Source organism: Ostrinia nubilalis, chromosome 21 (genome assembly GCF_963855985.1).
Source record: "Ostrinia nubilalis chromosome 21, ilOstNubi1.1, whole genome shotgun sequence".
In the NCBI taxonomy this organism is placed as follows: domain Eukaryota; kingdom Metazoa; phylum Arthropoda; class Insecta; order Lepidoptera; family Crambidae; genus Ostrinia; species Ostrinia nubilalis.
In genome coordinates, this window is record NC_087108.1 from 7,349,452 (window position 1) to 7,376,877 (window position 27,426).

Below are 27,426 nucleotides of genomic sequence, written 5' to 3' on the forward strand. Positions count from 1 at the left end.
TGTTAGTCACTTATTATGACCCCATTGCTATTTAAAAAAACAGGGAGACAAACTTCATTGATACTTTCGATTGATTGCAACCAGTACCCAGAACAAAAGAAAGGTTACTGCGAAATCATCAACACTGTACCAAAGGTCAGTGATTTCTTTGCACCACCATCTTTGATGGAGTCACGCCCTGCATTTGACTTAAACCTAAAGTCTGATAACTTTAAAGATGATTTTCGAACGTCTGCTAACGTATTCGGAACGCAGCGGAGTGACTTCAAGCCCGCATTCCAATGCGACGTGCCACTTCGTGATATTTGCATTGCGTAGGACAGAGCCTACTTGCATACGGTATGCAAGCGATGTCGTCGACAATATTGAGCTGGCGATAAAAGAAACCAGTTGGATGCATAAACAAATCGTTGATTAGGCAAAAGGAATGATTCTATTCAAAATCTAAATCGAGCAAGTACCTACAGACAGAGGGCAAAGCACAAACATGATGACTCATATTTGTTTTTACGGTATCCGTACCACAGAATAATAATATACTCCCGTACTGGAAATCAAAATATAATGAGCATAATATATTTTTACATCAGTACAATAAATAATGAAATGAGTGTAAAAGAAACAAGTGTAAATTCCACCACGTCGCGTTGGAATGAAAAGAAAAACTACGTTTTCTATCACGAAAAGATGGTGGTCATCACAAAAAAAAATTAAAAACACATTACAGTCGGTCTATAAGATAAATAATTTAGCGGCATTACACGTAACATTTCAAAAGCATTGCGCAACACGCATGCGCGAGTGGTCGCTATATGCGCCTGCGCAGCCATAAAGAAAATTCCTGCATATCACCCGCCAATCTAGACTTTCAGGTCATCATTTTAAAGCCTATTCTTCTCCGATTACAAAAGTCATTAAGCCTCTAATCTATCTCTAAACGCCTTTATGGATGATGCCAGTAATAATATAATTAAAACCGAGATATTGTTATTAAAGGCGGTTAAAGTGAACAGGGAATTTTAATGTGCATATCAGACTAACTTCACGAATGCTTTCAACAATAAAGTGCATTAATGCTTTTTATAATTTCATTTGGTATTTATCATTAAGTACAGATGCATCTGTCTGCTCTTGCGTGCGTGATGGAATAATTATAAATAGATCCTATAGAATTAGATACATTTGTCTTTTTTAGAAAAACAAACGCTTTTATTTTCTTTGAATATGTATAATTATAATTAAAAGAAAAACAGAGTTAGTGAAAACATAGCAGATATACACAATAAGTACCTAAATAGTGTTAGGTTTACAAATTCTTTAGTTTCACACGAAAAATTAAAACATTGGACCATATTCAGTGCTATGTTAATTTTGTTCTATGAACACATAATACAGTTTTCCAACTTCATAATTGGTGTAATTGTATTTAGGATAATAGGCCACAGGAAGTCTGCGATTTAGAGAAACCTAGCAAGGTCTTTATTCCTTCATCAACAGCATGTTGAGTCATTTGAGAAAGCTTTGAGTGAACATCTTAGAATGCGGATTTTATGAGTAACTGCTTCCGTTTATCTGAAGGGTTAAATAAATTGATATAAGCCTTATTATGGGGCCTTTTGCTACTATCTAAAAACAAACAATTATTATTTTTATTGTGTGACCACACGTATTTGTATTATTAGTTTAATGTATTATATAGAGTTCTTAAATACACTTCGGATGCAGGTCACCCGTAGTAAGGACCCGTTCGGGTCCCGATTCTTGGATGTTTCAAACTTGGAGTGCAAGTGTGGTTTTGTTCCCTAGTCAACGAAACACAGTCGTGCCCTGCGTGCCCAAACAACTGCACACAGGAAGATTCAATGAAGGCTACTGACAACGCCACTCTTGTGGCGGAGTTTGGGGCTGACACTGTGTAGGTTTGTTGTCGACACGACAAGAAGAAGATTGGTAGAGTGAGAAAGAAAACATTTTGCGGTTGAAAATTAAGTCTTTTCTTTGTTGGATAGATACGAACATCAAAAATACATTTATATGAGTACGATAGGATGTATAAAAACTAACAAAGTAACTACATAAATGCAGTGCATAGTTTCTCTAAACAATGTTGGTTAGCAAATTGGAGTAATAAATTAGGACTATTGCTAAAAACGAGTACGTACTAACTTATGAGTTCCCGTATTACGCAATCCTAATTTTGTAATTGCGGACGCTTGAAATATCCAAGTAGCTGCATAGCCAATTGATTGAAAATTAATTATTCCGTTTGTAATAAAAAACTGCTCTAGCCACCCGCTATATTCAGTAAAAAAGCCGACCCTGTGTAATTCTGTAATTGTGTAAGCTGAAATTCAAAATACGTCACCTAAATATCGTTGCCTGGACGGGACAGACCAGACGTTCATAGTGAAAGCACCTAATAGACCATGTGATTCATGATTGTGACTACATATTGTTATGATATTCATAGTCGGATTCAATCTTAGTGTACTGTGTATTTGTACCGAACATAAAAACAGCAAATTGATCAAATTGATCGAATTGATACTGAATAAATTACTACGTTCTCTATTCTCTGATCTTTCGAATGTATTTCAGTAACATTCGTGACGTAAAATTTCGTGATCGCTTCAAAATTCAAAGCTTCCTACATTACAAAAGTTTACGAACACAACATTCAATCTAGATGACTAGTTGCATTGTTTAGAGGTCTGATATGCCCTGCAATGTTTTCAGAGGGTTCCATTTTCATTGCAACTATTGAGAAGCCTATGTTTTTTATTCTAAAGCATTTCAACACCGAAGCTCAGCATCTTAGACGTGTACCAAATAACGACCCTATATAGGCCCTACTACACAGAACATGCTCACTCCGTGTTTCGCAACCGCCAGCGAGGAATTCGCGCTGGTTCCCGTTAGAGTGCGAAAGCGACAGCGAATGTAACTACCGGGGCAGCTTGAACTTTGTTGCGTAGGGTTAAGACTGAAAATCTTATTAACAACCTCTAAATTGGTTCTAAATGGTCTCCAATCAGGCGAGATGTCGATACGAAATTGGCGTCAAAACTCGCAACGCTCAAGACCCTTCTTCTTTTGTCTTATAACTGGACTGCAGCATTTGTTTTACTTGAGAGTGGACTCTAAACGAACTTTAAAACTCTACTATTTCAAGCAAAGATTGAGGTTTGAATTTTAATTATGTGGACCAGACCAATCACAGGACAGTATTTAGGTATTTTCAAAGGTATGACTAAGATTGAGCTTGAAGGTTGAGTTGCACCCCTTAACTTTGACCGTGACTATAACGGTGTTTTTTGTATGGAGTTTGACAGATTTTTGACGTTTTTCAAAGTTAAAGTAAGATAGTGCAACACAGCCTAAGCATTACGGCTACGTCTTATCTGTGTATGTCCTGGATCTGTACTGATATCTTCTTAAATTATCGTACAATTTGACCCAAACCTGAGACATCGACTAAAAAATTCAAGTAAGAAAGTTAATTCGATCAAATAACGTCCACTACAGGACAACGTCAAGGTTTTCGCGAGTTGCTAAGTAAAAATAGGTAATTTAGAGCGCTTTGCTTAATCGTAATTAGTGTAATTACCCGTAAAACCTGTCAACTTGGGGATAATGGTCTCATTTTTCCCCAAAGACGTTTAATTGAATTGTTTTTATGTAAATCATAACAATGTCGTTTCAATGACAACAGATGTAGCTCAGTTGCAAAACATTTTAGCCAACAATTTCTTTTGTATAACGTTTTCTTTGACGAAAGAGTTGAAAACTGGAGCCAATTTCATGTAAATCATTTTAATTGCTAATAAAGTCATCTCAGTGGCTATTACATAAAGCTAATAATGGGTTTATTACTTCGTACATTCATCATGCGCGTTGATGCGACAATCGCTGTTTATGTGAGCATACATTCACGTATACAGGGTGTCAAAAAAGTTTGAGTCTAATTTTAGAATAAGAATGATTCAGAACCGATTCTAGAATACCTACGGAAAGAATCCGAAATAAAATAGATTATTATTTTTATTTTTTTACCTACAAATTATTTTTAAAACGATCTAGTAGCTATTACACAAAAATAAAAACAATTGTCTGTAGATAAAAAAAATATCCATGAGCCCGTGCTCGCGACCGAGACGGCTAGATTGATAATTTTAATTCCACTCTTTTTGCCCCTATCTCTAAGGTTTTTTTATCAGAATAGAGTTTTACTGACGTACGGCCAGTATTTGTACGAGTTTTCTGTGGTGCGACTGTGAGATAGCTGAAAGTGATGCGACTACCTGGAACCAACGTATCGCTCGCATCTACCAAGTCCGCAGCTGAAATTGGAAATCCGTCCACAATTACATTTCTTAGGTTTAAATATTAATCTTGGCGATTTTCAGAGTAGTAAATTACCAATTTTCCCCAATATTCTACAAATCTGGCAACCCTACCAGACATCGGTAATACACCCGTTCATTAGGTAACTACTCTCACACCGTTACATGCAATTTGATCTCGCTTTTTCTATTAATTTAATACTTTCTCGAGAAGCTGCAGATGTTCAGAATTCCTAAGACAAACTCGCTTTTGCTCGCGTGAAATTACATTGCCGGTTCAATATTTAACTGTGACGTAGTCAAATAAATTTCACAATTGTATAGGCGCGGCTTTTGTGGAGAAATGATGGGAAACCGGCTGCGATGTTTGGTGGCAACTTTTTAAAGTTAGGTAAGATATCATACGAGGCGAGGGAACAAGACTTTTAGACCGGTGTAATACGACAAAACGACAGCTGAGATTCAAGAAAGGTTTCAAAAAGTTTGTCGAAATATCAAAATGTAACTAATCACAGATTTGTGAAGTTGAGTTTTGAGATTTATCTCATAACTAGCTTTCCGCCCGCGGCTTCGCCCGCGTGGAATTTTGTCTGTCACAGAAAAACTTTATCGCGCGCGTCCCTGTTTCAAAAACCGGGATAAAAACTATCCTATGTTCTTTCCCGGGACTCAAACTATCTCTATGCCAAATTTCATCAAAATCGGTTGCGAGGTTTAAGCGGGAAAGCGTAACAGACAGACAGACAGACAGAGTTACTTTCGCATTTATAATATTATTAGTTGGGATACGAACACAGAATAATAAACATGACGAATCTTTATAGATAGAACCCTTATGGGTTCAGTTTTTTGCTATTTAGCCACGGAACCCTAAAAAGATGTTTCTAATCCTACTCGACATATTCTGACCAGTGACCATACATACACACTAATAGAATACTCATTTGAATTTCAGATATTGTAAAGACACAATAAGGATTCATAAATTATACACTCTATATTATTTTCTAAAGGAAGCTACTCGTACAATCATATTTCACTGACACTGCTTGTATAAAAATGTAAGTAGCCTACTTTATTGACTAACAAACAATTTAAAAAAAAAGTATCTTGTTATTATTCATCATTATTATCATTTTCCACGTCCACTGCTGAACATATGCCAATGATTTCCACCATGGCCGGTTGGTGGTGGCCTGCATCCATATCTTGTTATTATTGAACATTAATTAATTGTTTGTGTCAAAAACAACAACGTTACCGCGAAGAACACCACTTTCGATTCCCTTAACCGATCGGTTTATATAACTCAATTATATCGCAACGACCTTTCGAACAACAATGGTGTCGCTTCAAGCAACTGACGATTGAGCAACAGAATACCCGCCGACACAGTTGGTTAAACCAACAGTACCAAATCTACGATACGCGAAAATATCCTATAACCCTCTACAACAATAATGCCAAAATAGATATTACATGTGACTGTTATAATAAATGTGTGTACCTATTTTGAAATATACAACTATTATATTTAAAAAAACTATTTCATTAATGTAATAAGTCCATTTATACGTCTACTATAGGACAAGCTATGATGGGTTTGTGACTAGAAGCGCGGCTTGATCCTACCACTTGGGTGTGTATCAGTTAACATTTAACATTAACATTCGCGATGAGTTATACTTATGATCCTAAAGGTTCTTCAATTATTTAAGATTTTAGTTTTCGTGACTCTGCGTTAACCAATCTTTAAACCAATTTTATGACCAGCAAAACAATTAAAAACATCTTAGCAGCAAAACGCGTTTGCAAAGACTTACCCTAAATTTTAAGAAGCAATGTTATTTTCTCGCAATTTTACACTTGTTTTGAAGTAGGTACCTATTTACTTGACACTTTAAACATGTACATTTGCAATAGGTAATGTGCTAAAGCGAAATGAACACATCCTTGACCTTGGTGTGATATTGTTATGTACTCGTACGAGTATGTACTAAATTATTATGTAAATACCGATTTGAGATTAAAATCATTACGACTCGCTCTAACATTCATTCATTCATCGAACAATTGAACTATTATCAATTTTTTTATGAAAACTCTAAAACGCAGTCTTTTTATTGTGGTTTAAAATAAATTGTTTAATTCATTTAAAGTTAACTTACAAAACCACACAAAACGGAAGTAAACGAATGTAAGATTTTATTAAATCACTTTAAAAAGCAAGTGCGGTTAAATTACCTGCTGCTGCACTTTAGTTATTATATGAACAATTATTGTTATTTGTTATGTAACAAAATAAGTGAAAAGCATTTCGATGTATAAGAGGTAAGAGCTAATAAATTCACAATCGCATGTTTATTTTATTTAATTTTATTGTCTTTATACAAGACTAGCTTTTGCCCGCGGCTTTACCCGTGTGAACTTTAGTTTGTCACAGATCGTCATAAATTATAGCCTATATGTTATTCTGCGTTATAAAGAATAATACTATGTATAAAGTTTCTTCAAAATCCGTTCAGTAGTTTTTGCGTGAAAGAGTAACAAACATCCATCCAGACATCCAGACATCTAGACATCCAAACTTTCGCATTTATAATATTAGTAGGATACTTAAAAACCTGCCTCTCGACTCACTCTATCTTTAACAAAAATCACATCAATATCCGTTGCGTAGTTTTAAAGATCTAAGCATACTCGTACATAGGGACAGACAGACAGTAAAGCGACTTTGTTTTATAATATGTAGTGAAGTTAGGAGGACTCGTACATTTTTCAGTTGCATTACATAGAATTTTATACCGGACTGATAAAATACAACGTCTTACCGCTGATTTTTAGTGACTGATTAGAGTCAGTAGAGACTCTACATTTTTGTTTGTAATGATTAGGTGAGATGATTTATGTGAGTTTCAGGTATTTGATATTGATCAAAATGTTAAATGTTGCAAACTTGGCGGCGGACTTGGAAGGCAAGACTTGGAGCGAGATCAAACGCGAAGCTCAAGACCGAACGCGATGGAGGACTGTTGTGGACGCCCTCTGCCCCATCTAGGGGGCATAGGATCTTAAGTCAAGTAAGTCAAAATGTTAAATAAGAAATCATATCAAGCTGCCTTAAAGTCAAGTAGATGGAGTATATTTAATAACCGATTACGCACTTTAAGACATTTCCACAATTACGTGCACCTGTGTAACTTTTGTAAAAGGATTGACCAGCGTTCGCGGCGTAAAAAACATTTTTATTTAGGCTAACTGCACACACAGTTGCAATACCCAACGAGCTATATTCGCACACGAACCCGCTATTCGTTGTCAAGCCACCGAACTCTTAATTGATCGAAAAGTGTACCGCACGCCCGTTACCTTTGTAGAACACCGTAATTGAATAGGTACATGTCAATTTAACTGGAGTTAAATTATAGACGAGGTGGAATTGTAGATGATATCACCGTGTTGTGACTGAAGTTTTTACTGTGGAACAATGTAGTACCTACCTAAGTGTAGATACTTATTAACACTTTGAGAAAAAAAATCATAGTAAGGACGACGTCACATCAAGCTAAACACACAGTAACATCTTAGTCGTAATGTGATAGATGCTTTTTTGGAACAAAACTGATGTCCGAGTGCTGTTTGTACTGGATATTTATTTATTTACATAAACTAAATTATATTATTTACAACGCCACCATCCTCCACCTTAATCAATGAGCAGTTAATTTGAACAACTTGGAATTCTTTGTACAAATACTATTGGTTTCATTGCAAACATTTTAAAGGTCATTTGTTATGTAATAGACCAATTGTATTTTAATACTGCATCTTAAAATACCTTATTGTTCTTCATAATTGGTCTCAAAGAGTTTATATTTGAGTGATCCATTCAAATTATTCATATTGGACGCAGCCAGTCGGCTAAAACGAGAACAAAGGGTTTGTTAATTTGTTAATAACCCTCATTGTTTTTCCGAGTGGAGAATGGGCTGGTGGATCAAACACTTTGATTAAGGTCTACTAGTACAACCAGGTAGGAAGTAGGTTCAATCGCCAACTAGAATCAAATTCAACCAAGTAGCTTCCGATTGTTAAAGGATTAAAGATAATAATAATAATAAATACTCTTTATTGCACACCACATAAAAAGAAACAGAAAGAAAAGGAACACATAAGGTACAATTAGGCGTACATAAAGATATCAAAATAAATTCAGGAGTATCGGGACCCATACTTAAATTAATTAGAATAAGAATAAATTTATTACTGTATAAAAACTTAGCCTAAACACGTACAAGTTTGGTTTCGATAAAATTAAGGTTAGTGTGCGTAAGTAATTAATGATACCTAAACTAAGCAAAATTTATTGCCTGTATCTTAGGTATCTGTTTAAAAAGTGCTGACTATACAATATTGGAATAGATTATCAAACTCAGAATAAGTAGGTTACATTTACTGCTATACTTAACTACTTACTTACTAAGCATTATTTTTACATTGACCTACTCTTAAAATAAATAATTATTACAATTGAAATAGTTTCTGTGTGTAAACAAATAATACGATCGCGAGTCACATAACTAAATATTCCTAAGAGTGTAATTGCACATCTTTGGACTGCGTTAAGTAAACGGCCTTTGCGGCGCCCTATGCGCCCTCATAATCAATTGAGCTCATGTATCTTGCTTCAGCAATTTTTCTTGCAGGGCAGCTCTCTGCTCCCGTATTGTGCTGGCTTGGTTTATTGAAGCGCCGGCACGTGGCACAGGTCGAAGGTGCTAGTAATTTTGAGCATTCCTTGATTGTGTGTCCAGCGCAGCCACAGTGTCCACAAGTGGATTCAGTTTCTCTGCAGAATTTTGCTGAGTGACCATATTGATGACACTTGTAACACCTTGTAACAAGTGTATAGTCTCTAACTGGACAGGAGGTCCAATTAATGTATGCTCTCTCCTGGTCTATGAAAATGTTTCGCAGTTCTGAAGTAAGTTCTAGCACATAGTTGCAGTAGGGCCCGTCTTTTTTGCCAGTTTTGTGGCTTAGTTTAATAGAACTTAAGAACTTATTGCGGTCAATGTGTTGATATTTACCCGAGATGTTTTGCTCGTAGAGACATTCAAAAACATCCTTCTCAGATGTGTTGGTGGGCACTCCTAACAAAATCACTTTGGGCCTTCGTTTTGTAGTCTCTTCTACGTTGAGACCTGATGTTTTCAGCAGTTCTGATTTTTTCAATTTTTCAAGGTCATCTTTGCCTTCAGCGCTGATTATAATACCCCCACCTCTGGTTTTTCTCATCCCTCGGATATGCAGTTTTAATTCTTCCGGCTTGATGATGGTCTGAATAAGTTTCTTAGTCTCTTCACTGGTCTTATCTTTGCTAGCTGGGTAAATAGCAATGTTACTGGTGCTTGGTGGTCTTACTATAGAGCTCTTACTGGTTCTCAGCACGTCGGCAAAAGATACATTCGGTTGTTCAACCTTTGGGGTAGAGCGAATAGATACTTTTAGGTCCTCGATCTGATCTCCTAGTGCGGTAGATGACTCCTTTTGATCAATTAATGTTTTGATCATTGATTGGGCTGAGATATATTTCTGTTTTAGTGACTGATATTGCACAGCCAATTGAGAGACACCACCCAACACGTTTCGTGTCACCCAATTAGTGGAGAATCATGAAGAAGTCCCGATGAAAAATTAGTTCATCTTTATTATTTCAGCCATAGGACGTCCACAAAGGCTTGGTAGCGGCCTGCATCCAGCGCCTTCCTGCCACCTTTGTGAGGTCGTCGGTCGACCTTGAGGGTGGAAATTAGTTAAAGAACAAAAATTACAAAGGTCAGGAACCTCTAAGTACACATCCAACACATTCCGTTAGCAAATTGAACCAGGTCAATTGTAGAAGGTCAGGAAAAACACTTTAACGTTTAATTTAAAGGAAATCAGTTGCAATTAGTGTTTAATTTTTATTTAAATAACCGCAAACGAATAATTGGTAACGGTAATGGTTCAATGATTTAAACACTTTGTAAATTAGTTTACTTACTTAATTATGAATGATCGAATAGAATTCCGAGAAATCAACGCAATATCTTAATTTTAAAATCACCGATCAATACTGTATCTTTCGGTCTTCAAGGCCTACTCAGAGATTTTAGAAGGGTGTTTCTAATCATTGTTTTTGCCTACATGTTTCAACGATATATCCAGCTGGCACATGTTATTAAATACCTGCTGACCTAGGAGTGTCAAGCCGTTAACCCACCGGCCTTATGAGGTTATTCAGTAAAGACTGAGAACCTATTATAATAGTTAATTTGAATATTATAAAGGTTCAAAACCGGCTAAACACACGCATTTATTGACCGACCTTAACAGTGTTTTGGTGATAAGAAAAACTAGCAAAATGGTGAAGCGGTGAGTCTGAGTTATATTATCTGTGGTCTGAGCATCTAACAAAGGAGATGAATTGCAGGGCTTGACGCAGAATGCGCACTTCGCGAAATGCGCACTTTAATACCTACTAATAAAGGCTGAAGAGACAGTTGGTTCCTGTTACCTATTAGGTATAGAAAAGTGCACATTTTGCGAAGTGCGCATTTTACGAAGTGCACTTGCAATATAAGCAAGCTCGTAATAATTTAAGGTCTTAGTACAATTTATAAGAATTCTCAAAACTACATTCCAAACCTAAATACTATATACTGCCCTGAAAAATGCAGATATTATAAATATTACCAGCGATGCACCGTCAAAAACTGATTAAACAAAGCAACAACTATGCAATGACTAATTTTCGCCGTCACGTTTGAAGCGCGCACACTTAAGTATAGTATAAGTGTGGTATAAGTAGTATAGCAAAGTGTATTGTGTTGTGCCACAAAAGATCGCGCCCTTGGCCTGCTCCATACCTCGTTGAGCAAATGTCTTCGATGCACTCAGTTAACTTTACTTTTTATATTATGAATCTTCTCTTGTGAATACATTAATGTATCAGAATTATCACAATGCGTATAAAAATAGTTTTGAGACACACGTGACTAACACTAACATTATTGTTAAATGCTATTAACAATTTATTTATTTATCATCAGAAAAATGCATGCTTACAGAAAGGTCCAAAACGCATGTTACATGTTACTAGCTTTTCCCCGCGGCTTGACCCGCGTGAAATTTAGTTTGTCACATATCTTCATAAATTATTGCCTATATGTTATTCTGGATTATAAACAATATTACTGTAAAGTTTCATCAAAATCCGTTCAGTAGTTTTTGACATCCAGACATCCAAACTTTCGCATTTATTTACATTTATAAGTAGGATATTAGTAGGATTTAAATATAAATAAAGATAACAGTTTATAACAATATTTGAAATAAGGAGGTATGTATTTGCCTTTGTAATTTATATTAATTGCATTCTTTAGTTTCTTGAAGGTAAACAAATTTTCAATCAAAACAAACCAAATAGGTATAATGAGTCTTCCAGCGACTAAATCTAAGGCAGGTAAGAATTAGATGATGTCAGCTTGTGTGACGTGATAACCAAGTTAATTGAATGTTTAAAAGCTTTTTTGTATACTTTAGACATAAATGCTGGCATGGAATGTTAATAGCGCTATTGTATTTGAGCCAAAACAGAAACTAAGTTACAAGTAATAGCATTAAGGCTGAATATACAAATACGAGTATGGATCGCATAACACGATCTGAATTGATATATACTTTTTGTAAAAAGTTCTACATTATTGATAATGTTTCTTTCCTACATTCTGATAAAACATCTACCTACCAAAGAGTATAGACTTGTAGTTTTTTTTGTTTTGCAAAGGTCCTTTGTATACAGTAGTGTACAGGTACCAAATATGCGTAAGGATTTTCGGGTTAGTCCCAACGGCCCCGGTGGATCTGCCCCGTCAACGGGGTGGATGGGAAAAAGTGTTTCAACGACCCCGGTAGTCATAGTCTTAGCGTTCAACGGGGTGGATGGAACACATCAAGTGTCAACCACCCCGGTATATCGTTTAACGGGGCGGATGGATCAAATCAAGTTTCAAGCACCCCGGTATTTCACTAAACGTGAAGGATGACACAGATCTAAAAGGTTCCACCTCGGTATTGCATACCGAAAATAAAACCTGTTAATAAAATAAAAAAAATATATGTAAATAATAATCAGTTTTATTTAACACTGTTTAAAAAATCTTCAGCATAAAAGTAAGTTTAATTGTCACAAAATATTATGGTCATAAACCTATAGATTACGTTTAGAATCACAGATGCGCAATTGCATTAATCAGTCAATATTTATAACACACTAATAGTCTAATGTGACAAAAAGTAACTCTAAAATTGTTACAAAATATTATTACTTAAGAATCATAGATACGTAGTTTTTATTTGTTTGTATTGGACTGGGTGTTTTCTACGTATAATAAGTATGTATTTACAAAAAAAAAGTATTTAAGTATGTTTATATCCGTTGTCTAGTAGGTACCCATAGTACAAGCTTTGCTTAGTTTGAGACTAGAAGCGCAGTGTAAAATGTCTAAGGATATTTATTTATTTATTTTATTTATTTAGTTACATATCAGTTGTTAATTAACAATAAAAGTAAGTTTAACTGTCACAAAATATTATGGTCATAAACTTAAAGATTACTTTTAGAATCACAGATGCGCAATTAATAATAAGACTCCTGTAAACGATTACACTGCTGAGATGCTGACAGATTTTCTACTTGTTTTGAAATCACTTCATAATAGGAGGCGTCGCTGAGCAGTGTGTTTAACAACTCTATGATATTCGGTTGCTTTTTTTTTTATTGTTTTATTAAGCTTTTTGTGCCATGCCTCAAGCATATTACATCCACGATAGCCGAACGGTGAAGGGGTCGGACTGGCCGACTCGTGATCCGGGGAACGCGGGTTCGGTCCCCGCCGCCGCTCGACTATTGTGGTGAGCTCACTCGTGACACAAGCATATTTAGCTTAGTACGAGGGGCTAACGGGAGTATTAGTAATTTGTGTAATAACAAATTACTAATAATCTTTAAAAAAAAAAATATTAGTAGTCCGGTGTCTCTCTCCGAATACGCACCAGATTGGAATAAACTCGTCTCGTAACCACTGACTGAGCATTTGCGGAAAAGCTTGCTTTTTCCATCGTCAGGGCTCTGGGCAGCTATGTACCACCAACCGTTAAAAATTTGATTTTGTCAAGTGTGCTGTACTGCCTCATTTGCCTCAAAATCAATTTTTTAATAGTAGGTAGTCTGTAAAAAAAAGCACCGCAAAACGGGTGGTAAAGCAAACAGTGACATATATTCTAGGCTCTGACTTGCCAAATCAACCTGATGTCATTGCACCAGCTGCAAAAAAAGTCGTACATTTTAGTCCACCTAAATTCAAAACGAAATTATCTTACAGGTGTTACCTATGCATACCGAAAATGCTTGGCATGCGGTAAAAAAATATGTCCAGATTGTGCCTAATGTTTACCCTACGTCAAATTTTTTTGTGCATTAATGTACATGTCATTTATTTTTATTTTATTATATTTTATTCACATGTTCACTATATTTAGGAAGGAGTATAGTTTTTATGGCTTTGATCAAAATGTACAAGATTTAAAGGTATTATTGAGCTCTAGTGTAATTTCAATAAAATTGAGGGTCAAAAAAGTTTTGGCCATATTTAAATAAATACTATACATTGATTCCTCACAAATGATAAGTACGTTTATTTGTTATACTATAATGTTCTCAAAAAATATAAAACCAATATACTTTTAAACAAAAAATGACAATTTTTTGAGTAAACAGTATAGCGGTCCCACAGACCGCACATCGCAGACGACGTGACAAAAAATCACGTCGGTTAAAGGTTAATCAGCACCTGATTAATGTTACTACGTATCTATGATTCTTAAATAATAATATTTTGTAATAATTTTAGAGTTACTTTTTATCACATTAGAGTATTAGAGTGTTATATTGACTCATTATTGCAATTGCGCATCTGTGATTCTAAACGACATCGAATCTATAGGCTTATGACCATAATATTTTGTGACAATTAAACTTACTTTTATGCTGAAGATTTTTTAAACAGTGACTGTTAAATAAAACTGATTATTATTTACACATTATTTTTTTATTTTATTAACAGGTGTGATGGTTGTATTCACTTTATTAATCTAAAGTTCTAACTTATAACAATCATCAGCACAGAAGAAGAGGTGTGGGACACGGAAGATATTAATTATTCGCGAAAACGACGCGTAATCGGCGCGTGATAGCCTGCGACTGGCCGACCGCGGGGCGCGGGCGGCGTGGAGAGCCGAGCGAGTACGAAGTGCCGCGGAATACCACGAGTGTCCTAGAGCTCGCGCGGTTGTAGCGCGATTATTCGACTTCGTTTCGCCTTACATCCTCCCCCTCTAACCCAGGCGTTGCGTCCCCGAAGCCGGGTTAGCCTTACGAGGTCTTCCTTTCTTACGTTTCTCCTGAATGGGAGCTTGGATGGGGCCAACGAACGGCGTCAACAACGAAACGTGATACCTCCCTAGCGAGACGCCGTCACTTATGCGCTCCAAAGCGTATGTCGTACTACCGATCACCTCCTGAATACGGTACGGTCCGTCGCGACGAGGGATGAACTTCGGGGTCTGCCCTTTGCTCGTATCATTAAGACCCTGGGTCTTAAGCAGTACGAGATCCCCTACCTTGTAGTCAGGCGCGGGGCGACGACCCTCATCGGCGTACTTCTTCTGGACTTCCTGGGCTTTCTCGTGCACATCCCGTGCATCGAGCAGCACGGCTGAAAGCTTCTTGAGGAACGGAGTAATCGACAAGACCACATTGTCGTTCTCGACGATGGCCCGCATGTCAGACAATACATCGGCGGGCGCGCGCATCTCGCGCCCGAAGTTAAGATAAGCGGGGGACTGCCCCGTGCTTGCAGTGAACGCGGAGTTCATGGCAAATCGAATAGCGGGAAGGTGACTATCCCAGGAATCGTGCTCCTTGCCAACCAGAATCGCAAGCTGTGGTTTAAGGTCGCGGTTCTTCCGCTCCACGGGGTTGGACTCCGGATGGTAGAACGATGTCAGTGCCTGCTTGATGCCCATGACATGGCACGTCTGCTGCATCACTTCGCTCACAAACTGTACGCCGTTATCACTGATGAGCCTTCTGGGCGTCCCATAACGTAGATACACCTCGTTCACCAGTGTTTTGGCGCACTCTTCGCTAGTGGCGGATGAAAGGGCGAACAACTCAACCCATCTAGTACAGGTGTCCTCCACTATGAGGATCCATTTATTGCCGGAAGGCGTCTCCGGTAGTGGCCCAAACAGGTCTACCGCGAGCACCTCGAAGCGGCGTGACATAGCTGGAACTTGTAGTAGGCCGGCGGGTTTTCGCGTGTCTACCTTGTATCGTTGACACGCGGCACAATTTTTGATGTACTGAGCAACGTAAGTCCTCATTCCGGGCCAGTAATATTTACCTGCGAGACGCTGCAAAGTTCGTTCTACACCGAAATGGCCGGCTGTGGGAGCGTCATGATACTCGGCTAGCACTTCCTTGCGCTCCTGTTCCGGTACCACCAAACTGGCGTCATCATCATCCTCATTGTCGGGACCATAACGGTACAACACGCCGTCAACCATTACATACCCTTTATCTGCCCAGGACCTCCCCCTAAAGGGATCGTCGGATTCCAGAGCCTCGACGATCTTACAAATCTCCGGGTCCTTCAACTGGCCGTCTCTGACGTCTTTAGGGCTGCGTGTGGGTAGGTCAACCACGGCGAGGCACAAGTCGCACTCGGTCCCTTCACTTCCTTCCATCGCGCATGAAGGACGTGACAGTGTGTCTGCAATCACGTTTGCCTTACCGGGTGTGTACTCAATCTTCAGGTTATATTCCTGTAGACTGAGCGCCCACCTGGCCAAGCGGCCGCTAGGCGATTTCAAACTCATGAGCCACCTGAGCGGCTGGTGATCGGACTTAACTGTCACGTCGGCGCCGTCAATATACCCTCTAAACTTCGACACCGCCCATACCACGGCGAGTGCCTCTCTCTCTGTCGTATTATAATTCTTCTCAGCGGCCGTGAGGAGGCGACTGGCGTACTCGACGGGTCGCTCATCGGTCCCCTCCCCCTGGAGCAGAGCCGCCCCAAGCGCGTAGCCGCTGCTGTCGGTCCTAAGGACAAATGGTTTCGTTCCGTCAGCCTGACGGAGAATAGGAGCCGAAACCAAGAGGGACTTGATAGTCTCGAAAGCGCTCTGCTGCTCGGGGCCCCACTCCCAGGTGCTCCCTTTCTTCAGCAGAGAAGTCAGCGGTCTACTTACCTCGGCATAACTCGGTATGAAGCGCCTGAACCAGCTCGAGGTTTGCAGGAAACACTTCAGGTGCTTTACGTTCTGAGGCGGCGGCATGCTGGTTATAGCAGACGTCTTGTCTGGGTCCATGCGAATGCCACCTGGTACGATGACATGGCCGAGAAACTTCACGGCATCTCGGGCGAAATGGCTCTTTTCGCGGTTCACCCGCAGGTTGAACATAGCGAGGCGGTTGAACACAGCTTCCAGGTCTGCGAGGTGTCTATCAAAGGACCCTTCAGACAGAATTAATAAATCGTCTAGATACGCGAGCAGGGTTATACCCGGTAAGTTTGACTTGAACCGGTCGATCAATCTCTGAAAAGTTGCTCCAGAATTTCGGAGACCCATGGGCATGCGCTTGAATCTGAAGGTGCCCAGCGGTGTCGTGAACGAGGTAAGGTCCCTATGATCAGGGTCAACGCTCACCTGGAAATATCCGGATCTTAAATCTAAGGTAGTCATGTACTTGGAGGTCTTCGCCGCGTGGAGCACGTCTTCGATCCTGGGAAGTGGGTATCGGTCAGGTTCCGTGACCGCGTTTAGCTTGCGATAGTCAACGCAAAGCCTGTAGCTCCCATCCTTCTTCTTCACCAGGACGACGTTGGAGGCCCACGGTGACTCGCATTCCTCGACGACATCGGCGCTGAGCAGCTTTTGCAGCTCCTTCTCCAAAGCTTCTTTCTTAGACGGCGACAACCTGTAGGGTGGCGAGGCAAGGGGTTCCTGATTATCTCTTACCTTGATTTTATGGCAGGCGAAGTCCGTGGGAGGCCCATCCGCAGCAAACTGGTTCGCTCTGCTACGCAGAAATGCGTTGAGCGCGTTCCTGTGCTCTGGCGGTAACTTCGTGCCCTCATCATCGCGTAAGGAGACGTCGGAGATATCGGCCTGCATCAGCTCTGTGCTATTTAAACTAAAAGATTGCACGAGAGGAAAAATCTGATCAGGACTATCAGCAAAGAACCATGACTCCTGTGCCAAGTCCAGTGTGACCCCAGCCTTAGCGATAAAATCACGACCCAACAACGTTCGAGTATTTTCACCTGGGAACACTACGAACTCGGTGTCAACCTGCCGTCCCTCTAAAATCACGGGTACCGTCGCCGTGAGAACCGTTTTCACCTGGCGGGAACCGACCGCGAGTCCTATGGTTCGCTCCGCCTCGTGAAACTGTACACCAACCGACCTCAAAAGAGAGTACAACAAGGAACCAGCAACGCAGCACGTAGCCCCCGTGTCGAGTATTGCGACACCTACCCTATTCGCGATAGTGACCGATACCATAGCGTGTGACGGCGCCGTCGCGTGAGTTTCGCGTGAGACGTTCTCACCGTTCACTATATTAAAATCGGATCGCGCTGCGGGAGGCTGTTTTCCGCTACAATTCTCGCATTTCGACTTAACAACACCGGGTTGGCCGCATCCGTAACAACGCAAATTACTAGCCCCAATACTGGTACTTTTACCCTCTGAAACCGTGCTAGTCGGTTGTTGTTTATTATTTTTACTCTGAAAATTACGACAATCTGCTAAAACGTGACCATAAAATTTACAAAACGAACATCGAACGCGCTTATCACGTTTCAAATTCTCGTTCGAGTTTAAAGTGAGTTGCGGTGCGACGGTACCGCACGAACTCGTGGTAACCATGGTAACGCTGCGATCGCGCTCGCTCGACTCAAGTTGATGACCCCGGTCGCGCGGCGCGGCGTGTGATGATCGCGACAAGTTTTGACTTGCCGATTTCGTCGTAGAAATCGGGTTCGCGGCGTACGTACTGAGATTTAATTCGACAATAGAATCTTCTATGGCCCTTACCTTTTCTATCACAATATCAATATCGTTAACATCATCTCTAGGTAATCGCTTTCTCACACGTCGATGTAAAAGGCCGTAAATTAGATCTAATTGCATACACATCGGCACTGCGTATGGTAATTTAGCAAACAAAGACCGCACTTTACACACAAACACTTCTGCACGTTCAGAGTCTTTCTGTTCCGTGTTAACGATCTCACGTAGTACTTTGTATGGCGGCTGCTGCATCCCGTACATGGCGCGAAGGCGCGCCACGGCGTCGGGCCAGGTGTGCACGCTGGCGCGCGCGCCGCGCCACCACACGGCCGCGTCGCCCTCCAGCAGCATGGGCAGGCCGCGCAGCGCGTGCTCGTCGCTGACGCCCGCGCACTCCTTGTACACCTGCACCGCGTCGATGAACGTCTCCAGTACCTCCGCGTCGCGCGACCTCCCGTCAAAACGTGCAGTGCACTTGGCGAAGTTGCCGGTGACCGCGGACGAGTAGGCGCTAGGCGGACGGATGTCGGGCGTTGGCGTCGATGTCGGTGGGTTCCCGGAGCAGCCGCTGAAAGCCCTCAGGGTTTCCACTAGGGTTCTGTTGGTTTCCGCTTGCATTCTGACGAAGGACTCCATGAAACCGGCTAACACGGTCTCCGTGGTCGCACTCGTAGAAGCGCCGCCGGCGCCGCCAGGCGCTCCGGCGGGGACGGGGGCGGGGGCGCTCATGGCGCGCGGCTCCGCCTGGTCGTAGTATTCAGGCTCGCTCGTGTCGTCGCTCATAATATCTTCAGTCGGTAATACTTTCGCGTTCCGTAGTTCCATCGGCATGGTAAAAGTTCGTAACGTAACTTATGTTGTTTTCACTTATTGAAACATAAGTCTATCGCGGCACTCGCGACGAAACTTCTCGAAAATCTCAAGGTGAATTCGAAGCCACGAGTTGGGCAGCCACTGTGATGGTTGTATTCACTTTATTAATCTAAAGTTCTAACTTATAACAATCATCAGCACAGAAGAAGAGGTGTGGGACACGGAAGATATTAATTATTCGCGAAAACGACGCGTAATCGGCGCGTGATAGCCTGCGACTGGCCGACCGCGGGGCGCGGGCGGCGTGGAGAGCCGAGCGAGTACGAAGTGCCGCGGAATACCACGAGTGTCCTAGAGCTCGCGCGGTTGTAGCGCGATTATTCGACTTCGTTTCGCCTTACACAGGTTTTATTTTCGGTATGCAATACCGAGGTGGAACCTTTTAGATCTGTGTCATCCTTCACGTTTAGTGAAATACCGGGGTGGTTGAAACTTGATTTGATCCATCCGCCCCGTTAAACGATATACCGGGGTGGTTGACACTTGATGTGGTCCATCCACCCCGTTGAACGCTAAGACTATGTCTACCGGGGTCGTTGAAACACTTTTTCCCATCCACCCCGTTGACGGGGCAGATCCACCGGGGCCGTTGGGACTAACCCGGATTTTCGAGCTTACCTATAACATCTTCATAAGTAGTAGTGATTAATATTTAATTAACTACAATACCAATGGAAAAGGTCGCTCAAGAACGTTTGTAATTTTTAACTTATACAGCCTTTGCCCTCAACTACCAAAGGTCAAATCAAATGATGATTACCAAATGTTTTATTACATTGAGATGCTTATTATCTACACTAATCTTGATATGAAAAAACATGCCTAGTGATGCACATGCAAACACTATAAAAGCCCGCATTAAGTATTATACGAAACTCAAAACTCTATCTTATACGCAAGAGTAGTTTCAAGCTTTGTTTGGTTTCAAATAGACTTTACAGACTAGAATTATGCTAAGTACTTATATGATTAATACGGAGTAATTTCTAACTACGGACCTTAGATGCGCCTTTAGACAAAGTGACATTCGTGACGTCAATTTTGTGACAAAGCAATCACAAAATTGAATCTATCTATCTATCTATCTAAAGGCCCTAGGCAGATTCGTTTACGATAACTCTTCGAAGCCTTATTCATGTCGCAATGCGAAGGTTGGTAGTTCTCATTACATGATCAACTCTCTCGCCAAAACCTGCCCTTAACTGCCTTAACTTTCATATTTTATTAAGCATTTATACTGAGCATTGAAACGACCAGCCCCGCCTCCCATTGTTAGGCTGGAAGTCATTTTGAGGCGCAGTGACGTGACATGACATCTGGTGGGCAGAAAGGAACTAATCACGTGAAACAAACTAACTTCGTGACGTGCATGGACACGACACGCACGCATGCATCGTGTAACGTGGGTAAACTTAATAAGATTTTCATGACAGTACATCGGAGTCATGTGAGTAGGACTTTGTTGCTTTGCAGACATTCTAGAAGCCCTGAAGCTGAATAAAGGTTCCTTAAGCCTTTCGAACTAAGCGTCACAGACGCAGCATCTTTAGCTTTGGTCTTGTGCCACCAACGCCGCGTCACTAACTCGCTTCGAAAGGTTACCTTTAAGACCAAAGCTAAAGACGCTGCGACTGTGACGCTTAGTTCGAAAGGCTACCTTTAAGGTTGATAAATTGATTGTCAGGGATGTGTGAAATTAATCTTTATCACTAACTATAGCGGCCGCCCGCGACTTCGTACGCGTGGATCCCGTTTTACCTCCTTAGGGGTGGAGTTCCGTTCTTAGTGAGCACCTACATTCTAAAAGGAACCCCATGCAAAATTTGAGACTCCTAGCACTTGTAGTTTCTGAGATTTCGTGATGAGTGAGTCAGTCAGTACGAGTAAATCAATTTGAGAACATTGTCTTGTGTTAAATGCCAAGTTATCTAACGTTATATCGTGTGCTGTTAACGTGATACGGTACGAGTTATTGGTCAATACACACGCATTCATTCTCTTAACCACTTAGCAAGTTGCTATGAACTTTTGATGAAACCCATCGCAAAAGCATTGACCGTTGTCGGGCGCCCGCGTGATCCCACCTGACAAACATACATAAGACCTACTTCTAACTCTTATGACCTGCACATAGGGTGTACAATAGCTAGTGTCTAGTGATCGATAAGTTTGTTAAGACGACAATAGGAGGGTCGCACGCGCATGAAACAGCGGGCAAAGTAAACTAGTGCAGTGTTACTGTGCCTTGGGTGGGACTTATTGGCTGTCGCAAAAATATTAGTCTCAGAATGCGTCGCATAATCTGCTGAGAATGAATTAGAACAGAGACGGATTATACATATTTGTCAGAAGTTTGGTGATTTTAGAGCCGATTTTTCAATCGTCAGATAACTTATAACCGAAGAATAAGTTTGACATTTTGACATATTTCCCATACTGAAACTGTCAATGTGCCAAACTTATTCTTCAAATAAAAGTTATCCGACGATTGAAAAATCAGGCCCTTGACAATAGTTTAAATTATATTGGTAAACTGTGGTCTTGATTTCATAACGTAAAATTACTTCCCCAAATGAGGGGTTTTAAATGTTAGTAGACATTTTTAATTTTACAAATCATTAGCAAGATAAGGTCGAATTGTTCAAAAAATTTAGGCCGAGTCACCTTACTTTAAGTTTAACAAACCGGTTACAACAGTAACTATAACAATAGTTCCGGTTAAAATGAGGTGGTGTAACTCAGCCTCAGTAACTAAAAATATTTCATTTTTCAAAATGAGGCTTTAATTTATTGAACCCTTGCATGTTGCAATGAAATCATACACCACGCTATTACTTTAGGTATTTCAAAAAATCTATATTACCTCTCCACAAATTCCTTGGGCCTTTGTCCAGCAGTGGACGTCTTTCGGCTGAAACGAAAGAACGAATATAACCTCTACAACTAATATTACTTTGCAAATCAAATATCGTGTTTATCTTCGTATAAACATAAGCCAGGGTGTTGAAATGCGTTATTAATGCAACGTCCATTCCCACAACACCACTCGGATTACTCGGCGCAAAAACTGTCGACGTGTGAAATACGATCGAGTCGCATGTGTGTCACTCATTATCTAGTACTTTATTACAGAGAGGAGTAGCAGAGAGTTTGGAAGATATATGACGCGTCAGGCACGTCAGGCTTACGTTGATTTACTGGTGGTCACTTATAGTCAGGATTATTAGGGCCAGTTACGAAATGACACTGAAATCACGAATTACACTCAAGCACAGATCTTCCTTACTTGACTTTGAGTATTAGACCAATCAAAGGGTTAACAACTTACTACAATGACTAATAACATCATCACCATCTTACTGTAATTTAGACAAACGTCAAATTTCTGTCAAACTCCATACAAAAAGCACCGGTTATTGTTAATGTTACGGTTAAAATGGTGCAACTCAGCCTTATTGTTTCTTTCTAGAATTTTCAGTTTTACCTAAACAAGACTTAAACACCCTATATAAAGTTCCTAAAGGAAACACGTGGCTTTCTTTTGTTTTTCTTTATTCTACTATCTAATTTCATTGCTCCTCAATACTTAGCATTACCATTTCAATTCAAAATCACGCAATTGACTACTGATACTCGTGCTTTAACGAACATTAACGACAACTATTTAATATTAATGACAACATAATAGGCAATAATGTTACTATTATAGATATAACAGACTTGTATATTATAAAATAAATGTGCGCTTAATTAAATATAATGTTTTACGGAAAACTATTAAATATTTATTAAACAATATTATCATTACGGAAATATTAATTATGGCAACATATAACGAATAAAACATCCAGATACATAATAAATATACATAAATGAAAATCGCACAATCAATAGTCACTGAAATAAGCTTTGATATCCAAAAGCTCTTTGATATAATTTTGTTCACTCAAAAGAGTTCAACGCGTCAGAGGATCAACGAAATAGGCTACTAAAAAAGTCAACTTATAAAACTCATTTATTTTTGCAAAAAGGCTTTAAAAAAGCACTTTTACACGTCCCAGTATTAACCCTACTGCTTCGGGACAATAAATGGGCCAGTGCTGAGAAGAAGCAGCGCAAGAAACTCAGTCACTATTGTCAGCCTACTAGATGGATGATAGGCTAGATTCATATTATAATTACCACTAATTATGTAGTTTATTTATGTATCTATTTTGTTATTTATTAATGCTATACAGATTAATGTGCAGTTACTAAAAATCCCTAATTTAAGGTACCTACCTTAAAATTAGGGGTAAGTTTGGATTGCCAAGCAGTCGTTCAGCCCATCTTCTTAAGGCTTTCTATTAAAAATAATAGATGCAACTTCAAATCAAATGCAATGATTTCACTTTTCCACAACACAAAATGCACAAGGGATCGGAATGCAGTCGGGTTTCCTCGCGTTAATTCCATCTCATTGATTTATTATAACGATCAAGCAACACTGTTATTAAAGATTTTTTGCTCACTTACGTAAGCCGTTGGATGAGCTCATGCATAATTATTTATAAAATGTTTTTCTTATTAAACACACGGCACTCACTATCTTGCATGCATGTATGTAATTATTATCGTACTAGCTGATACCCCGGCTTCGCACGGCTGTAATTTATTTTGAGTATCATTTTTGTATCTAAGCATTCCTAAAAAAATTGAGCGTCAAATTGACTGTAAAGGTTAGTTCAATGTCCAGTACTAGATTATACACGAAGAAGTCACTTTAAAACTAATTGATTATTTAATTAGATATGTAAATGTTCTTGTTAATCATATTTACTTCACGATTTCTAATGTTTATGACTAGATCTTACTTCCTTTTTAGTATTGTGATAGATGAACAGCAAACACGTAGTATTTCATAATTTATTCAACAATTTAGTGACTATAAGTTTGTAGCTTGTATTGTTTATTCACAACGATGCAACGACTAGTTATGTATTTAAATTCAATTCCATTAATAACAAAGCTAACTACTTAATGCACTTTTTTCTAGATAACCTGTTCAAAGTCGATGATCCTTAACAAAGTTCAGGTTTCTTTGACTTAAAACCTCTGTTTATGTAATCGTTATAAATATAAATACCTAGGTAGAGTCAGCCTACCAAGGGGCGATACGGCAGCGATTAATAGCAAACCTATAAAAGTAGCCTCGGATAGCCTCAACATTTCTAACTGGTCCCAGACTGGTTCCTACAGATGTAACCGCAAGCCATCGCAGCCTCCGCCACCAATACCAGAATAACAGCATTCATAGATTACAACTTGCTGTGCCCTCTTTGCTAACGCAACGACAGATTTGCCCTGTTACATAGGTGTTTTATAAGCTTTAAATTACTGTATTTTTATTGAAAAAGAGCCTGACAAAGGTGACTGAGTTTCTTCCGCCACTTCTTCTCAGCACCAGCCCATATTTGTCCCGAAGTGGTAGGGCAAGCTATATTTGGGACGTGGATAAGTGCCCTAGAAGGGGACTAAGTACTGAATAAACTATTTGAATTTGAATTTTAAGATGTTACTAGCCATATCAGCACTTATAGCTTTGGTATCCTGGATACAGGTTAAAAACTTGAAATTATTTAAAACTTTCTAAACACGGTGATTCACTATTCTAATAAACCTAATATCGTTACAATTTATCGGAAAACTATGCATGTAGTTTCTTCAGAAGTTAGACTCGAAGCTATTTACGTAATGAAAGAATCAATCAACATCAAGGGCGAAAAGCAATTATGGAACCGAGTGTCGGCAAACCATTAAGTTGCATAACGAAGAAAAAAGATCCACCGACCGCCAAAAGATCCAATTTGATTTCGCGCATACAAGAAACGGACATTGCGAATGCATTGAATCAGCCCGATCGCAAAAACTCGAGTGTATGCCAACTTGTGGGTATACATTACGCCCAGTTTTTGCCCCTTTCTTGTTAAGAGAGAGCAAAGGCCAGCGTGAATGAAAGTCGCAATCGCAACTACGAAGTTGGTCATCGACATTATTTTTCCGAGTTGTCTCTGTGCGTCGTTACCCGCTACATTGTGTAACCGGCTGCATCTCCACGAAGCGATAATAATACGATAATTGTGTTGTGCCGATTGCTCCACGGCAACTTTGTCACGTAAGGAGCATCGGCACGGATAAAACAACTGTATAAACAAGTAAGATTCATTCACTGCGCGGGCGCAACATAATATGCAGTTTTAATTTGTATACAAACTCACCTCAGGTGGAGCAGCGAACTTTAAATTGGCGAGAGATCCGTGGGAGCGACTTCTGTGTTCTTGTCTGATGCTGTATGAGAACGCCCGCTCGTTCAAGTGGCCCTTCTTCCTGTAGATTCCACCGGAGTCCTCTACCGCTTCGAGCCCGTTCATGCTTTGAGCGGCCTTCAGGGCCGGCGGGGGCGGGGGCTTCGAGCGTCGAGGATCAACAGTTGCATACTGGAGACGGCCTCTACCTGGAGGGACTCCAGGATAAGGGCCGGGTGCTAGCGCGGCGGGTACCCGGCCCCTGTGAGCCAGGGTCGCCGGGCGCGCGTGCGGCAGAGTGGCGGCGGGGTGCGCCACCAGCACCATCGGGTGGCCCGCCGCCCACGCCGGCGGCGCGCGCCCCAGTGACCTGCCGTTCATGACCGGCGCCGGCCCCGGCATCGTCGCGTACAACTCGTCCGCCGAGGCGGATGATTTCTTTTTCGTTTTCTTCGCTGTGGCCGTCTTCTTTTTGGGCTCCTCCGGCGGCGGAGGAGGCGGCGGCACGGACGCCGGCCGCGTGATCTGCCGAGGCCGCGGCGCCCGCGTCGGGTGAGGAATGTCGTCGCTCACGTCGTCGCGCTCGATCTCGCCGACCCACACTTTGTGGTTCTCGTCGCCGTCGAACGCTTCGAGTTCCTCATCCGGTTCCGGCGGCAGCTGCGAAGGGGTCCTCTCGGCCTCCAAACGTTTCGCGTAGGAGCTGTCCGCGTAAGCGTGGAAACAACACCGAACTAGCGCATTGGCGGCGGCCTCCCGGCGGCATATGAAGGCGTGACATTCCAAGACCTTTATGCCTTGCGTGCGGCGCAGGACCGCGGCGAATAAAGGAGGCCGCCGCGGGGCGGGCGCCCGGGCGAAGGGCGAGTCCAAGGGTAAGAACCTCGGCGCGCCCTCGACGGTCACCCGCCGCACGGCCGCGCAGTAGTGCAGGCTCGATATGGGAAAAAACCTGGCCACTCGCGAGCCGCTCTCGTCGACGTTCTCCAACAAGATGCCGTTGGACCAGACGGACAGCCACGAGTCGATGCCGCCGCTGGTCGCTCCCTTTTCCGGGTACAACTCGCGCAATGGTTCCTGGATGCCCTGGAGGCCGTCCTTGCTCTGCTGCGGCACCGCGGAGCCGAGGTACAGCACGCGACACCTACAGATGGGAGTCGACTCCATTTCGTCACTGCACGATCACAACATGTCACTGAATCACTTGAAAACACTGCAACTGTGCTCGCCGTGCGTACGTGCGCCAGCCGCGAGACGGGCGCGGGTCTGAGTGAGCGGAATTCAAGATGGCCGCCGCGGCGCGGGGGCGGGGTGCGGCCGGTCGCTATACCTGCGCTTACGCACCTGTGAAGACGCCTCCGCAGGAGCCCGATAGTGCCGATGAACCGGCATTGTGTCAAACGAATTGTCGCGAATTCGGCCGCATTTCACTCAGCGCCGCGTCACAATCGACGTGACGGAATGCCTCACTTTTGTCTTGCTGCAGTGAAATCTGAAGGTCGGCCGATGGGAGATAATTGTTTTCTTCGGCCTCGCTGCATATTCGATGGGGCACACTAGGTCGCCCGACTGACTGTTTGCACTACCACTTCGAAAGTTGACTTGACCGGTTTTTAATTAAACAAGCCCAAAATCGTTTGACGACAGTCTTAATTAAAAGTATTTAATACAAAATTAGGACTGCAGCGGAATGTTCAGATTTCATTTCGATAATTTAGTCCGAAGCGGAAAATGTTTAC

The 27,426-nt window shown here is 41.2% G+C and overlaps 1 protein-coding gene across 1 annotated transcript in view; it reads right to left on the reverse strand.

Annotated features, from left to right (window-relative positions):
- The window catches only part of LOC135082455 (uncharacterized), a 40,768-nt gene extending 13,823 nt beyond the window's left edge, over nt 1–26,945 (reverse strand). The window contains exon 1 of the mRNA XM_063977250.1: nt 25,661–26,945. Within this exon, the coding sequence (XP_063833320.1) occupies nt 25,661–26,854 (1,194 nt within the window). The 5' untranslated portion in view covers nt 26,855–26,945. The remainder of the gene's footprint in view (nt 1–25,660) is intronic.
- Between the last annotated feature and the right edge of the window lie 481 nt (nt 26,946–27,426).